The sequence below is a fragment of the Gallinula chloropus genome, assembly GCF_964237585.1.
Source record: "Gallinula chloropus genome assembly, chromosome: 20".
NCBI lineage: Eukaryota > Metazoa > Chordata > Aves > Gruiformes > Rallidae > Gallinula > Gallinula chloropus.
This window is the reverse complement of record NC_140105.1, coordinates 6236138-6253388: the sequence shown is the minus strand read 5'-3', so window position 1 is coordinate 6253388 and position 17251 is coordinate 6236138. Positions and strand designations below refer to the sequence as shown.

The 17251-nt window shown below is 49.9% G+C and overlaps 1 protein-coding gene across 1 annotated transcript in view; it reads right to left on the bottom strand.

The window, feature by feature from the left end:
- Positions 1-15663, bottom strand: part of RHBDL3 (rhomboid like 3) — a gene marked incomplete at both ends in the record, with an annotated part of 56157 nt that extends 40494 nt beyond the window's left edge. Inside the window, 2 exons of the mRNA XM_084273518.1 lie at positions 12046-12069; positions 15544-15663. Of these exons, the coding sequence (XP_084129644.1) occupies positions 12046-12069; positions 15544-15663 (144 nt within the window). The remainder of the gene's footprint in view (positions 1-12045; positions 12070-15543) is intronic.
- Between the last annotated feature and the right edge of the window lie 1588 nt (positions 15664-17251).

Below are 17251 nucleotides of genomic sequence, written 5' to 3'. Positions count from 1 at the left end.
AGAAGCAAACACCACTTGTTTATTCACAAGCCTTGCTACTCTAACTTGTTCCTTGCATCAGATGTCCCAGTGATAAGTACCTGAGGGAAAGAAAAAAAGAAAAAGAAAAAAGGAACAGCGGCAAAAACACCCCCCTGCAGCTAATCCAATTAAGACACAGGATAAAGTTATAGAGGTTAATCAGATCTGAGCCATTGGGTCTCTCTCTGCTGCTGCTTAGTGACATATCTGGCAAGCAACACCACTGAGATGAAGGCCTGACAGAAACACCGATTATCTAGCCAGCCCCAGAAGACAAGTGCTGTTCCTCTGCTGCACTTGCTGCACTGCACACTCCAGGGCAGTACTGTCCATGGTCTGCTGGGCTTGGAGCTTGGCTGTCCTATTAAGGAGGGAGTGAGAAGATGTAAGAAATGTGCAGGCACCAAGGTCAGTGAAGGCGGGGGGGAATGAGGTGCTCCAGGTGCCAGAGGAGAGATATTCCCCTGCAGCCTGTGGAGAAACCCATGGTGGAGCAGGTTGTCCCCCCATAGCCCATGAAAGATGATGGGGAGCAGAGACCCCACCTGCAGCCCATGGAGAGGACCCACACTGGAGTGGGTGGAGACCTATGGAAGACACTGAGACTCATGTTGGAGCAAGCTCCTGGCAGGACCTGGAGAGAGAGGCCCACGTTTGCTGGTGGGGACTTGTGACTCTGTGGGGACCAGGCTGGAGCAGTCAGAGCCTCACAGAAGTGACCAGATGAGCACTCTACTACACTGGATTTTGCTAAGACTCCTCTGTTAGATTGTTCCTCCTTCTTGGTACATTCTTTAATTCAAGGACAACGACTGTCACTGTGTTTGAGTTTCTTAAAGGAACTTAGATCCATGGCCCCCAAAACCAGAACTTCTGCCCTTCCTGTAGGAAGTTTTATTCTTTCTTTAAAGACAAGGAGTTTTACAGCAATCAGCCATGAAACTTGTCAGGAGAAAAAAAAAAATTTTTATACTCTGGACTTGAAACACAGAACATTTCAGACTAAAAATAGCTCCCTTTTTCACTGTCTGCCAGATCTGGGAGGGAGGTGAAAATCCTCAGGGACTTGATCTGATGCGTGAAAAAGTAGAATTCTATAGCAGTGAGTATGCACACACTTATTTTAGGTCAAATAATAGTTCTGCAATAATACTCTGCCTAGCAGAGAAAACCAAAGCTCAGGACAGACCCATGCCAGCTGGTACTCTGGTACTGAGTACCATTACAATTCCAGTACATCCACCAGAAAAAGTAGTGGGAAAAACTTTAAAATAAATAAATACAGTATTTCAAAAATTTCATCATGCCACAGGTTTCCTGCCTTTAAGATGGTTCCTTTTAAAATTCCAAGTACCTGCTCCTGTCTCAGAAATCATGACAAGTATCTGACCAAGACAAGAGACAGTCTATCTGCATAACCTGTGTATGGGCACAGACCTGGCCAGCACACAACTTCCCTCACAGCAGGGAGTTCCTGAATAAGTCTCCCTCATTCCATGGCCATGTAGTGGAGCAGCAAAAGGGTCTGGTACTCAACCTTCCTTCCCGCCTTCTCAGTGTGGGGAGAGGACAAGCCATGCACTCCCTGCAGCTTCCTGAGGACCCACAGCTCACGCCTGTGCAGCTTAAACATAGCGAACAACTGCATGGCTTCCTCCAGAGCACCTCTGGTCTTTGGGCCCATGAGTTAACGAGCAGAAAAGCACAGCAAAGCTGCATCCTGTACCCCAGTGAGCAAAGGCTCTAAGCAAAGCTCTGCCACCAGCTAAATTGATAGACTGTAGCAATGGAGAGCAGGAATCAGCAGGCACAGCTTTGACACTAACAATACAGGCAGTTAAACATCCAGTATCAAGGGCTACTGAGTATCGCAGGAGTGGTGGGACAGAAGGAGCTTCCCTTAGTCATCTGATTAAATGGAAAGAAGAGCCAGTCATTCCCTCCCTCCAAATTGGTGTAGAATGACAGTCTGGATCATCTGTACGATGTTGGTAAGTGCCTTGTCACTGGCAAGGAACACAATACCAGGGCACTTGGAGACATCTGCATACTGACGTCACCATCACAACTAGCACACACAGAGCATCCTCATCATAGGAGCCAGGTCCTGAGCAGGGTTGAATCTCTTTGCGTGCCAGCAGCAGAAAAACCACCCTGGAGTCCCCACTGGGAAAGAATTCATTCAGCTACACTTCACAGGGAACAGTGAGCCAGGAATGACCTCAGAAAGACTACAGTGCTCACACTGGAGAGCATCTTTCCTCAAATGAAGTGCTTCGGATCAGGTCAGGTGTGCGCAGTTCAGGCGGGCTTAGAGTACAAGAAACCATCCGATGCAGCTCTGTGTCAAACCCCTGCCCACACACCAGCTACATAATTAATGAGGATGAAAGACAACATTATCCCAAGCTGCTACTCAAATGCTCAGTGATCAGTGGAGTTTGTTATATTCTGCTCAGCCTTAGAAGTCAGCAAAAGAAACGTACTTCATGCATTGTACTGCATGCTTGGTCATCGTCCTGCATGCTTGGTCATTAAACACAGGCTTATAAGCCCATAAAGTCATTGTTGCTTGCAAGTGTGGAGTAATTTTTTTTGCATGAGCTAGTTTGTTTTGCAGTAGGCCCAAAAGATAATTAGTTTTTACAGTTTTATTACTCCACGTGGTCAAATAACAGCCCGGAGCTTCCAATCAGCTGGAACTGCATACGGTCCAGAAAAATCTCACTGTGCTTTTCCAGACTGTTTCTTAGGGCCATAACTCAGCAGCTGGCAAATGACTCTCTGCCTCAGCTCATCTTGGCCACCAGTACCAACCCTAAAACTTTCCATTAATCTGTGCAGCAATGGCAGCTCTCAGCTCATTGGCCACAGAGGGAATAAGGATGGAAGATGCTGTTTCAGGCACATATGACAGTTCTTTGTGAGATATTTTGGCTATCACCACCCTGGGAGAAGCCACCCTATGCATCTTTCTTGTTGAAGGGGACTTGAGCATTTATACCCCAGCCAGCTTCAGCTCTCATATAACTATGATGCTATGCTGCTGCTCTCTCCACCAAAAAAGCTGTTTCCTGTCATACCTGACCAGTAGATAAACTGGCCATTGCCCTCATTCATCGAAAGAGGTGGCTTTGGCCTCTCCAAATGCTGCCCAAGGCAATGAATGCAGGCAGGAGGTTCCCATCAGGTGAAGAGCACACAAACAAGCCAGCACACTAGAGCCTCTGGGATACAGACTGGCTGAAAAACATCGCAAGAGCAAAGAGCTCTGGTGGGGATGCCAAACACTGAGGAACCCTCAAAAAAAAGCCAACATACACTCTAGTGTATGGAGCTCTAGAAGAGACAAGACCAGGATGTTTCACACGCTGAAGGCACAAGAGCAATCCTGCACACATGCACAGAGACATCCCCAAATGGCTCCCAGGGCAAGTCAAGGCATGATGAAGCAGCGAGGGAGTGCTATAAAGATGCTTCAGACACAGCATTTAGGGTGGAAGGCAGTTATTCCTCCAGCTCTTGTCTCCAGGCACAGCTCACACCAACAACAGTAGCCAAAGGACTACGTCCCGCGTTCTTCACAGCAGTCTCCCCAAAAGGGGCTCCCTAGATGCACCAAGTGATGCACAATAAATGTTTCTCCAAAACAGAAGACACATGAAGGAAAAATGTTTGTGCCTTCCCCGCTGACAGGGAGGAGAACAACCCAGAGACATAAACCCAATCATAACAAGACTGTGTGCAAAGGCAACTCCTCTATTGGTGATTGAGAGGGAGTAGCTGTGGGAAGAGGCAGCAGTTCACAGAAGATGGAACGACAATAAACACTTTCATTCTTCTCCCCAGTGCAAACAGCAAAACTAAAAAGCAACACCTTTCCATGGAGGCCACTGCCTGCAGCGAGGAAAGACACTCCAGACCCACTTCCCATTATTTGCCATCATGAGGGTAAGGAAATGTGAAAGGAGTGGCAGAAAGCCAGCCTGGCTCTGTTTCACAGCCAAGGGGCAGAACTAAAACCTGCTTTGCTCTTCAAACCCCTTGGGGTGCAAGCCATTCTCGTCCCAGCCCCAGCAAAACATACCGCTGATGTTAGACATATAATGGGTCCAGGACAGCTGCCACACTTGTTTTCAAGTGCTTTGCTAGACCAAGTCAGAGCACGCAGGAGTAAGTCCTCCAGCAGTTTTTGTGAAACTTTCCATTTTTCACCTTTCATGCTATTGATCCTTTCCCTGTCAAGAGGTAAAAGCATGGCTGCATCTCGCTGGCTGTCATCAACAGGCACCTGCACCGCAATCATTCATCACAAACAACTATGCTACACAGAGCAAGGTTTCCATCATCACTGGTACCTAATCATGAAGGATCAGAGAGGCAGAGATGCTTCCTGGGAGAACACTTGCCCTGAAGGAGTGTGTGGGACCAGAGGTGTGATGATAGTCACAAACAACTTTGTCTCCTGCAGCCTTGTTTATTTTTTCCCATGTAACTCAGGGAACCCCACACTACTTACAGGCTACGGCAGGTTTCAAAGACCAGGAAGAAGAATGGTTCCTAGGGGTAAGATTGATCTTGCTTGTTTACAATCAGTTTCATACATTGTTACTCTTCTCAATAGCAGCACAGGGTCACAGCAGACAGCTGTTCCTAAGCAACAGGAACATACACTAAGAATACATACATCTGTGTCTTGCTAGTGCTCGGGCTTTAGCTTTAGAGTTGAAGGAATTCAAGGTCCAGGTGAGCCTGGGTGTGATCACAGAGAGCCAGGACTGTCACTGCACATTTCATCAATACCTATCATCTCCGTGTATTTGATACAAATACACACCGTGTCCCCAACAGTAGCTGAACTGGAGGGGGGGGATATGAACACTCAGGAGACTGGAGGAAGAGAGGGAAGGAAGTGACTGTCCCAAGTGCTATAGCTTGAGCAGACAAACACGGCAAGCTTTGAATCCCATAGAAACCCAGAGCATTCAGAGACCAGCTTCCCCATCAGCCTCTATGTACCACGGCACAGGACAACAGCCCATCATCCGAACCCCATAAACTTTGTCTCCTGGCGTGTTGGTACCAAGCTGGTTTCAGACCAACACATTGTGTAACGCCGAGTGCGGAGGCAGAGGGAGATCACAGCTTCCTTGGCTGCTGTCAAACTCACACACGCCCACTGCTGCATTTCATTTGCAAACGTGCCCCGGTGCGTTCCCACTTGACTGCAAACACCGGAGGGAATGTTACACTTCCTATCACAGAACCCACTTACTGTCCAGGTCTGGGAGAGAGGAACTTTAAAAGCCCTGTGTATGTTATGGGCACAAGTGATGGCAGTGTAAAAAGCACCCCTGAACTGTTGTCCCCTCACTAAGCAGGTGGTTTGTCCCTCTGGAGGCAAGCTGATCTCCTCCCTGTCATAACAAAGCACATAGGAACAGAGCTGCAGCTGATCTGTGGAACAGCATCAGTCTACTCTGTTTACAGCTTTTCCTCCCCTTTCTTCAGTGATTTTCTGTGTGCAAGACAGGATTTGAGAATAATGCATTAGCAAGTATCTGTGCCCCTAAAAACTATCGCACACATTCAGCTGGAATGGCAGAGCGTGCACTGCTGAAGCCTGTCCCTGCAGCTGGGATCAGGAGGCAGTGCAGATACAAGGCTCTGAGAGCAGCCTGCCGGCCCTCTCGGACGCTGTGCTCTGCCCGCAGGTTTCCAAGCAGCTCAGACTTGAAGGTACACAAATGTGTAATGAGTAGGAAGCCTCCTGAGGCATTTACAAATCTAGACATCAAGCTGCCAGTAACTCACGAGCTGTGTAAAACTGACTCAGCCTCCACGTGCTTTTTGGGGGGGGTGTGTGTGTGTTATGACTCCCTGAAACATTTGGGAGGTGCCTACTTCTACCAGCACAAGCTCAATAGTGCTGTGTTTGCTACACTGCTGATGTCTGGTTCATACTGATGGGTTCTGATCCCAACCTTTTTGCACTAGGCAAAGCTAACAGTCTGTGTACAGGCTGACGGGATTCGAGAGGGGTCTCCGAATAATCAGGGACAGGGAAATGGGGCAGCTGATCACAAAAACCTTTCACACTGCAGGGAAGCTGTAAATGCATGCAATCCCAGAAACCAGCACCCAGCCTAAGGGCTAGCTGGTGTTCCCTGTACAAAGGTATAGAAGATTATGGAGGAACTTGGGGAATATTTGCTGTTTGTCCTGCAAGAGGCAGGAACATCATTAGTGACCTCCAGGTAGCTGTTTCATTCTGAGCCTTCACTCCAGGGTTTTGTGGCTAAAAGCCAAATCTGGCTGTAAGCCTTGAAGTGCTGGGAGATTGCCATCCCCTGCAACAACACTGGGGATGGACACAGGCTAATCCAGGCATGGTAAAAGACAAGTCATTACCCTGCGGAGGGAATAGCCTCTCAGACATCTCTTTGCTGCTCAATGCCTCTGTTTCCCTCCTTGAAACATAAATTCCCCTCCCCTCTTTCCTGGGGGCTGCTGTATTCAAAAGAGCCTCTAGCAGAAGGCAGCATGGGGTTGATAATCCAGACAGCAGCAGCAAACCAACCTCCTTCAGCAAAAATGGATCCTCTCTTAACAGCCCATTCTTCCCTTCAAGCCCTGTGGATACAGGGCAATGAATTTGAAGGGACTCTCTCTCTTTTCCCAACCCTATAACCCGAAGTGCAGGAGTCAAAGGGTTAATGCTGCATGACAAAGGTCAGCCCAGTTTGGGGAGGGAGGAGAAAGGAAAGCATTGTGGCCACAGACAGCATCTCCCTACGACCAAAACACCACTTGAGAAATGTAAAGTGATGGCGTTGCTCAGGAAAAAAAAAAAAGAAGCCTGAGAGCCCTGTCTAAATCCCAGGGCTTTATCGTTCACAAAAGCCCAGCCCCTTGAGTCATTAATCGTGTGCTCCATGGCTGGGTGCCTCAAAGAGCAGCAGATGACACATGCCCAGCTGCTACTGCCGCCCCTCCTCAAGGTAGTGGGGCAGGTGCACTCCAGTGCCCGCTGCTCCAGACGAATCTATTCTCCCTCCTTGTCCTCTGCCTTTCATCTCCTCCAGAAGCCCCCAATGACAACTGTAAATGAGATTAGACTTCAAGGCATGAGGCAGATGCAGAACCCCCTCTGTGTATTGCCAAGAGACCCTTGTAGCTTTTAAAGCGTCTTTCCCCTTCGCAATGCACAGCTCGGTAGAGGGGGAGAAGGGGGCAAATTTCTTGTCACACTCATAGAAGCGTCTAATACAGCAGACAAGTCAGACCCTGGTTTTAGGGCCAGGATGTTAATCTGTTATCACCACAGACAGTCTTCCCACCAGCACCTCTCATTCTCGAGTTCATGTTAGGAGTTGAAGTAACAAGTCTGTGACTATTTCCTAATTCCAGTTCCTATCACGTCCTCTTTGCAGCACCACTCCACTTAAACACAGACAAACATCCTGACAAACACTAATCTAAAAAGGCAGTGATAGTTCAAAATTCAGACAAGGACATAAAGGTCACACACAACCCCGTGCTTAGCCCCCCTGCCTATACAGCTGCTCTCACTGCCATTGCCTTCTATTCCTCTTGTTCAGTTCCGGCTCCTCCTGCTCTCAGGGACCCACACAAACCAGCAGTAAGGCATGAGCAATTTGTCAGAGAAGACAGTAAAATTTCCAGGCACAAACCACTGCCCAGAGCTCTGAGAGCCCTGCCTGGCCAGGCCTCCCAGCCACAGCTGCCAGGGGTCAACCAGCAACAACAGCCAGGGAAACTTCTCATCAGCTCGGCAGTGCCCCAGTAAGCAAGCTGGAATTTCTCTTACAGTGTGGGAAATAGTGCATCCTGCTTGCATTAAAGGCTGTCCAGAGAAAAGGAACACAGCTTCAATGGCTCAAAATAATTTACTTTCTTGGTTACCACCAACCATGGTCATTGCTGCCCTCATTTTATGGATTGCTTTGCAATTGCAGTTGTGCAGAAACTAGTCCTTATTTAAGGATTTAAGAAGACTGCCAAGTCAGCATATTTTCAAACCTATTTTAATGTTTTATGAGACCATGGCCGAGCAGGTTCAGCTGCACCCACTGCTGGTAATGTCAGCAACTGAACTCTTCCTGGCAAGTGCACGTCTAGTCCAGGGTATCTCTACAGTCTTATTTCTAAGCTGAAGTTTTCCATTAGCTGCCTACACAGGCTGGGTAACTTGGCATCTCTCTGCATTCCCCATAAACTCTGTTCATCTGTTGCCATCACACCCACGTACAAGTCTCAGGAAGGAATCCAGGATTTCTGAAGCAGCTGCAACAAAAACACAGCCTGGATTGACAAGCAATAGGATCAAGGTGCTGAGCCATTGAGGAGGGTCTTTTAAGAGAGTTTTGCGTGTGTCTATTTAAAACAAGCATGTTGTCATGACTACAAACAAGGGTAAGGGTGAGAAGAAGTGAGAACTCAAAAGATGAGGGCTGATAATGTTAATTCACCCTTGAAATTTCAGCAGCCATGGGGATGGGAAAAAGAGAGAAGACTATATAGGCTTTCAGTATCTAATAGGGCTAAAAGCCACCTTCCGAAAGCAGGTCTGTTCTAGTAACGAACATTGTTCTCCTGGATAGTGCTTTTCACCCAGCACAGCCAAAGGCTGGATAATACCGATTAGCTGCAGCCGTCTCTAAAGCAGGGGCACTGGGGACATGGAGGCAAGGAAGGGCACCCAAGACACTAGAAAGGACACAGCAAAGCAGGAACAGCCTCTCAGGAGATTCATCTGCAGATTCACTCTCTAGCCATCAGATAACTTGGCTTCAACAAGGACAGTGAGATGTTCTCATGTCTGCATGCAAGGTAATTAACAAGGGATCTTACTAGCACTGAGGCATGTGAAGCCATCAGGACCTGCTCCTGAGATTGTCTTGTTTTTAAGTTTAGCAGAAGATTCACCAAAAAAAACGGTGGTTTGGCCACAAAGAGTAAAGGAACCCCAGGTGGTCGTGGAGGGATGGTGAGAGGCAATGCCTCGCTCTGCTCAGAGCTTAGATTCCATACAGAGACAGTGCAGAGTGCTCAGTGACAGTGCAGGCTTTGCAGAAGGCAGCAGATGCGGAGCTAATGTGTGTGTGGGGGTGGAGGGTGTTTATGAGCACAATAAATAAATGTATGAATCCCTATAAAAGTTCCCATATAAAAGTGAGTTAGAGCTGCCCGAGGGCCATGGCCTCATAATAAAAAACGCATCTCATAAGCACAGCATGATGCAGCAGCTGCACTGCAACCGCCGAGCTGCAGCCATGAAAAGCTGCAGGGCTGACTGCTCCCCGACTCTTGGGTGAGGGGCTGACCCCACCAAATGCATGAGGAATCCTGGTACTCGCTTCAGTGTAGTCAGGACTTTGCCCTGGGAGGGGCGGCTTTGACCCTCAAAGCCTCGGAAACAGTTCTGGACCTGCCTTTTCACTGTACTTAAGTTCTTTCACTTTTGAGGAAGATGCAAACTGCAAGACGCTGGAGATTCTGGCTTGAGTCACTGACAGTTCCTAAGGTGACAGATTAGAGCTGGATCACAACAAAAAATTCCTCCAGGAAACATTGTCAGTCACTCCTCTCCCCCCAGATAAACAATCAAGCAGCACTGCTTTATGGCTGAGCAGTAATTTTCATCAAGAAGTTTTGAATTTTTAATTTAAGATAGGAGAGGGGGCATAAAAAACCCTCACCAAATCCTTTAATTTATATGCCTAAATAGAAACATGCCAAACTTAAATAAAAGGGTTGGTAGTTTTTTTATATATATACTTTTTAAAAAATCTCCATACAGAAAAAAAAATACTAACTTCTCTCTCCTGCAAAAGACAAGGGGGGAAATACTGCCCCCTCCCTCATACTGCTTGCTGTCATACTCTATCACCCCAGAAACAAGCGGCTTGCAGAATCCCAGCCGGTGAATTCCCAACTGCTCTAACACTTTCTCCTGAGCCTTCTCTTGCTCTGTTGCTCTTCTGGGATGGTGAACGCAGAGGCCCACATGTCTCTGCTGAGAGGGCAGTTCTCAAGCTTCAGTCCCAGCCAGTGAGGCACAAACACAGAGGGCACGTGAATCTGTGGCCATCCATTTCCACTCCAAGCACCCATAAGGCCAGGTCGTGTCTCTCAGGGAGAGCTGCTGCTGTTCCAAGTTTCAAGACACAGGCTTTCCCCAACACCATCCTTGTGCTTCACGTGGATGCCAATCAGAGCTAAACAAAACGCTCCCCTCTCCTACCAGCACAGAGCTGCTGGGAATAGCAACCTCGTTCATGACAAACAGCATCTTGCAATTTACTGCAGGGCTAATTGCATTGCTGATATAACGCTCAAGGAAGACGCCTGCTCCTTGGCTTTGCCCACAGGCAACAAGGACATTATTGATTTATTCAGGACTTACAACTATGTCACAGGTTGCATTCTCTTTGATAATAAAGCCTTACAGACGAGGCTTAAAATTCAGCTGCAGCCTTAATTGAAACATAGCTAATTATTGAAGGTCTGTCTTTAAAGCCCATTCCCTTGTCACTGGGGTAATGTTCTGTAAATCCAACAGTCAAACTCTCCCCTCCCTGAGAAAGGGAATAAAAAAAAGAAAGAAAGAAAAAAGCCCCCATCTACTATTCAAGCCAGTCCAGTGGGAAATTACAGATTCCTCTCTTTGAGCCCGAGGTAGCTACCAGCCAAGAGCTCCATCCCACAAGGACTCAATGACTTCAAAGGATGCTTGTAGAATCAGACTCCAAATTAAGGCCAACATGTGAGACAGGGGAGAATTCAAAGTGGCTGAAACAAGCATTAAACCCAGACCACAAGCAATTTATCTTGCATCCATCCATTCAGCGGCAGCATACTCAATGAGACCCAGAAAATTCAAATACAACAAACAATTTAGGTGTGATCAACAATTACAGTAATCTAATTCCCAACTGCCCGTTTGCTTGACTGTACAACAAGTGTATGGCAGCCCAGACACGTGGATTAGCAGTCGGTCATGGCTAACTGGGTATAAATGAGCACTCATCAGAACAGGCAGTCCCATTATTAGCTGAATGATAACAGGACCCCTGGGATACCAAGAACATCCTTTTGCAAACAGTATACCACAGCATTTGGCTTTGCAGTTCAGCCAGACACAGAAGCAAGATCATCGCCTCATAGAGTGGGGATGGAAATCCCATCCCAACTTCAGTATTGCCAGGACAATGCCAGCATCAGAGTAAGCTTCCTCACAGAAGGTGACATTTACACACACACACACCCCCCAGCACAAAGTTTACGACATCAAGAGAATGCTGCAGTTTAAAAGCAAGTCAACCCTAGAAAAATCCTGCAGTTTATTGCTGCTTCACATTTCAACCTGGCAGATGGAAGGAATGCCACAACGCAAACATGTCAGTTAGAGCAGCTAAAAGCATGATTTACAAACTAAAATCCACAACCCAAATTCTCAGCAGCTCTAATTCAAAAGCACCACAGAGCTGTCCAGATTGCAGCCAGCTACGGATCTGACCCAGGCATTTACCTGATGCAACTGTGGCCTTTGATATGGAAGCATATTTAAAGCAGCAGGTCCTCCCTGGAGGATGTGGCCCCACAGAAGTCAGGTTAGCAGCTGGGGAGCCATTTCAAAGAACACAGTGCTGGTTTCACAGGTCCTAGTTTGCCTGCTTCAAAGAGCAGAAGATCCTTTAATCCACAGAGCCAGGACAGTGCAACTGGCAGCACAGAGAGCACCTGCTGCAGCACCTTGGCTCAGACCCTGCGCTAGGAGGGGTGGCCAGGCCGGGTCCAATTCTGTTCCTGGAAACTGAGAGAAAGGCCCAAAGCTGCAGTGATAATTACGACTTCCACACCAGCACCCTGGGAACGGGGAGCACATTACTCCCAGGCTGCATTTTAAGTGCAGGGAGAATCTAGTACAAGAGAAATCAGTTAATTTAGGTTAGACTCTTTGCTCACAAGACAGAGACAACATATCAGTTGTTCACATACCTGATCAAATAGGGCTTTCCAGTGCTGAGAGGCAATGCATACGGGAGAAAAAAGAAGAAAAAGAAGTTTTAAGAGCAGCAACATTAACATGCAGTAAACCGTAGAAGTATTTTCTTACAGAGAAGTAATCAAGTGATTTAATGCCATTTCCAGCATCCTTCTTCATCCCAGAATCACCTACCCTTCCGGGGGGAGGAGGCAGGGGGAATCTACCAACCACAGGGAGGACAGTTTTCATTTACAAATCCAAATTAGGATGAACTCAGAACATTCATGTGTTAATTCTGTTTTCTCCCACTTTGTCTACTTGCAGGCAAACACAGAATAAAAGGCTTTTTTACTCACAGGATCAAGAAGCTTGGTGGGTATTGAGGGGTGGGAGGAATTAGCAATTTTTTTTTTCAGATGGCTTTCTGAGGTCCTGTGGCTCAACACTGACCCACAGGCGGCTTTGTGGGGCTCTCAGAGCCTCGCCTGCTGCCTGCGCCTAACTCCAGCAGGGATTTGCTACAAGGTCTTTGATAACCCATCAGTTCTTTAAGCTTCACATGTCCACATCCGAAAAACAGATCATTTCTCTTGCACAGGGTCTTGACAGTCCATTACAAGGATTTACCCCACAGCTTTCATTGTAGCAGTTCTGCCTTAAAAGCTCTGTATAGGAAGAAGCTCCACTTCAACAGAGACAACCATGTGAATACTCTAGAAGTACTTGTCATTCAGGAACAGAAAAAACAAGCTGGCAACTGGCTCTGACTTATGCTTTGTGAAATACCAACATTGTCACCTCCCTGCCTCACTGTCCCAAGAAATGGAAAAAATCCTAATTAATTGGTTAATGCTCACTCTTGTCTCTCCTGGATTTGGGAGCCAGCTGAGAGCAACTTCCATGTGGCAACAGTGGGGTAACTGCTAGCTTTGGGTCCCCAGAGAAAACCTTACACATTTTCAGCTCTCCTGCCTGAAGTGCTGTGCAGCACACTGTGTTCCTGCATCATTCACCTTCCCAGAAAAGCAGAATGAGTACAGTGACAAACATCAGACCCGCAGAAGCCAATCTCACTGCGCTACGTGCAAAGCAGTGCTCTGGTGACTCTTACTCAGTGCTGGAAGAACACTTCCTCTCACATGGTAGGCAGATCTGAGGCAGAATTGACCAGAGAGTCAGTGGGATATCAGGCCACTACATTCCATCTAATGAGTTGTCTGCTCCCCTCCTCACCATACCTCTATCCATTTAAAAACTCCCATTTATCATCATAAATCAACCCAGCACTTTAAATGGAACATTCTGGGACTGCCTGAATCCTGGCTTTGTGGAATGCTGCGCTGAGAGCTGACATCACAGCCTAGCTGTTACACACTCTCAAGGCTGTGACAGCCAAACCTGCACTACGTAATATTTTGTGTTTAGTAACACATAAAGAACTGACCTTGTGTCAGTTCCTGCTGGCCAAGACAGGGAGCTTACATCAAGCACTTGAGTGCAGTAACACAGAAAACCAGCCCCAGCTGGGTCTCAGGGGGCACACTCTAGCGCAGAGCAGTTTGAATTTTCAAAGATGATGCTCTGCAGCCTGCTTGTTTCAGCAAGAAATCTTGGCCGTGGAGGAGGAAGACACTTACACCGCTTCCTGCTCTTCCAACTTGCAGATGATATATGATAACTCAGACTCTGTCACATCATCTATTGCCAGGTCTCAGCAGCTTCCCATAACCAGTGCAACCACAGGCTTTAGCTCCATTTCGTTGATTGCAGAAAGCAAGGTGGCAGAGTCAAATAACAATGCAGATCCTGGCGTAAGGAACAGTGAGACACTGCAAGCTGGAGCAGACCCAAGCTGTCTTACCTCAAGGTCAAGCAGCAAGTCAGTAGCAAAACTAGGATGGGAATCTAGGTTTCACCAAGGAAAGCTCATGGTCTCTCTCTTGTCTCAGGTGCCCAATTCTGCCAGGCACTCAGCACTTCAGTGTCTCCTGGGTCCCCGGCAAGATTAAATTGCTAATGGTTGCACTCATGTAGAGGCTGGAGTAACTCCAAGGGGCCCACGTGTATCACATCAGGAAATCTTTCTTGTAGACCATCCAGACAAGCACAAAATTTGTCTGGGAAGAAAAGGTCATGGTCTGAAGTAAGCAAGCACAGGGATTTGGAAACCTGGACTGTGAATGCTCCTGGAAAGCCACCCTGTCTGAGTGGAAGCTACACGTGGCCCTGGGTCAGCAGGCTACCCTTAGGACTGCCTGGCAGCGTTGTAGCAGAGGTCAAACTGCTTCACACGTTCTCTCTGGACTGTGCAGTGCTCAGGATTACAGCCTGGGGAATGCAGCCCTACCAGGCAACTGCATTTCCTCCGCTACCCTCTGGGAGGAAAATCCAACAGCAAATTCTAGGTGACTCGGAAGGATAGGCTGGGGGATGAGGAACAGGCACAGTCCCTAAACAGGAGGGTTCCTCCAGCAGCGTGATAGAAGTGGAGGGGAAAGGGGACGTGCCGTTGCTGAAGGCTCAGTTCACAAGCATCCCTTTCATGCTGAGCAAGACCCTTGCCAGAGCCCACTTCAGAAAGACATTCAGCATCACTGATTCATCCCTTCGCAGACACAAACAGAGCCTGCGCTTACCTCTGCAGACCGAGCACTTTGCACAGTCCTCATCCCAGCAGAGTTTGCTGGGAAAGGAGAGCTGCGAGCATCCCTGGGATGCACCGGGAATGCGGGATCTGTTCGCATTCTCTGCCTCCCAGACAGGTGCACAGCGAGCTCCTGCTTCCGGGACCAGCACATGCGGAACTGCCGCCTCAGCTCCGCAGGCTTTGCTGCCCAGCCCGGCACGGAGGACCACTTGCCGTCCTTCGAGGCTGGATGAGCAGAGGCAGAGACCGGTGCCAAGTTATCCCACCCTCCGGCGCAGTCAGAGCTCAGAGAGGGTGGACAGAAGCTATCAGCCCTGCCGGGCCGGGAAAAAACTTCCTCGGCTGTTTGCTGCTCAGGGGCAGGAAGAGGGAACAAGCTCCCGAAGGCGGGAGCGTTTCACACCTGTCACTTTCGGAGAGCTAGGTCTCCGGAAAAGCCCCGTCCCCGGGCATCCCCCCCAAGCCAAGGCGTCAGCCCCCTCAGCCTCTCGAGCCACCCCTGCCCGGCAGCCGCAGCCCGCTGTGAGCCAGCAGCTCCCGGCGGCGCGGCTCCAGGCGCGGGCACCGAGCGGAGCGGCAGCCTGTCCGGGCCGCTGCCTCCGGGGCTTTCCGGGCTGGGGCGGGATGGAGAAGGGAGCTGCGGCCCCGGCGGCGGCCGGAGCCCGCAGACAGACGGCGACCAGAGGCGCGCGGAGCGACGGGAGGGCGGCGGGGACGGCGGCGGGGACGGCGGCTTTCCCTCGCCCCAGAGGGTCACCAGCCCCATTCCTCCCCCCATGCCGGACTTCATCTATAAATAGCTTGAGCCGATTAACCCGGCCCGGGGGAAAGGGGGGGAAGACACCGAGTAAAGGAAACTTACATCCTCTGCGGCCATAGGTAGGACATCCTCGGAGTCCAGCACCTCGATTTCTTCCGCCTCTGAGCTGGCAGCCACAGCAGGGGAAGAGCTGGCATGAGGCTCCGGCAGCTTGTCTCCCATGCTTGGAAACGGTCCCCCTCCAGCCCCCGCTCCCCCCCCCCCCCCGCCCCCCCTTCTCCCCAGATCCTTAAAGAAATTAAACCTAGCTGCTGCTTGGCAAACTTTCAAGCGCAGCCGAGCCTGCCTTCATGACTCGCGCAGCCGGGAGGGGAGGAAATCCTCCATCCAGGGAACATCCAATTAGCGCGGGCAGCGCTGGCGGGCGGCATCCCGGCGGCCGGCTCCGGACGGGGCAGGTGACCCCTCCCCGCGCCGGCTCGGACAGCTCGCCTCCTCCCGCTGCCCGCCCCTGCGGCCGGGCGCTGCCCCCAGCCCGGGGCACGGCCGGCGCCTCCCCCGAGCCATGCCGGCCCAGGGGGGCGGCCTGCCCTTCCCGGCGCGGGGGAGCTGCGCGTCCTCGGAGGGACTCTCGGAGGCAGCGCCCGGAGCTGCAGCACGCCCGAGGATGCGGGCTGGGCGGCGTCGGCGGGGCGGGGGGAGAGCCCCGGGTTGCCCCTGTCCGGGGGAGGCGCCGCGGCCCGCCCGGCACCGCCTCCCCCCGGAGCGACCCGCCGGCGGCACCGGACATCCCCCGCGCCGGTCTCCGAGCGGAGCCGGACAGGGCTCAGCCCTTTCTCCCCGTCCTTGCCCCCTCCGACCCCCGCTTTGGGTCTCGCTGAGCAAGTGCGGGCAGCTGGCAAGGCGTGCAGGGTTGTCCGGGCTTCCGAAGCCAACTTCTCCGTCCCGGGGAGCCTCACAATTCGGGGCTGGGACAAGGTTTTACATTCTTTACTGTAATTATTTGTTTCTCTGTGTTAAGACGGGTATCTTAACCATCCGGAGCCTGGGTTAGGAACTTGAGGAGTGCCTTATCAGAAGGCAAAAATCCAGCAGTTTTAGCTTCTTCCACTCAAGTACAGACATAGCAGGCTGGCGAGGGGGAAGGGCAAGCAGAGCCCGGCTGATCCACATGGTGCTAGTGCCTCTGCTTCCCCCTGCACTGACAGCCAGAGCTGGACGCAGCCGAGCCAGAGCAGAGAGAGAGGGTCAGCATCACAGACCATGCTTTCCTGACGCAAGAGTTACGATACCAGAACCAGAACATCAGTACCATTCCAGGCACACCTCGGTCACAAGGGCAAGCTAAAGGTCCCCCTGTTACCTACAAATTTATTTAACACCCCACACACACACTCCTCCCCCCCACCCTCCCCAAATAACAACAGAAAAACCAAACCCAGAACACTTCTGGGAATGGGATCTTCCATACAGCAGAGTGTCTCTCTCATCCACAGTTGTCATGAGCTCCATACTGTGTATTACTTCTGATCTGGATCAAATTTATCCCACACAGTAGTGGGAAACCAGGCAAGCCTGTGCTCTGAGCCACTGGGTCCTAGTTTCTTAGTTACAAAAAGATTTTTCTGCAGGAAACGGGGAATGATGCTAAATTCTTTCCACATACCCACTGAACTACACCTACCCACAGGAACCAGCAGATTTCCACCCCTCAGCATCCTGCACGGCTGGTGCTAATTTAAGGTCAGGGTCAAGGGCTGAAATATCTTCCCACACAGCTAAATGAGGTCAAGTAAAGGGAATGATTTTC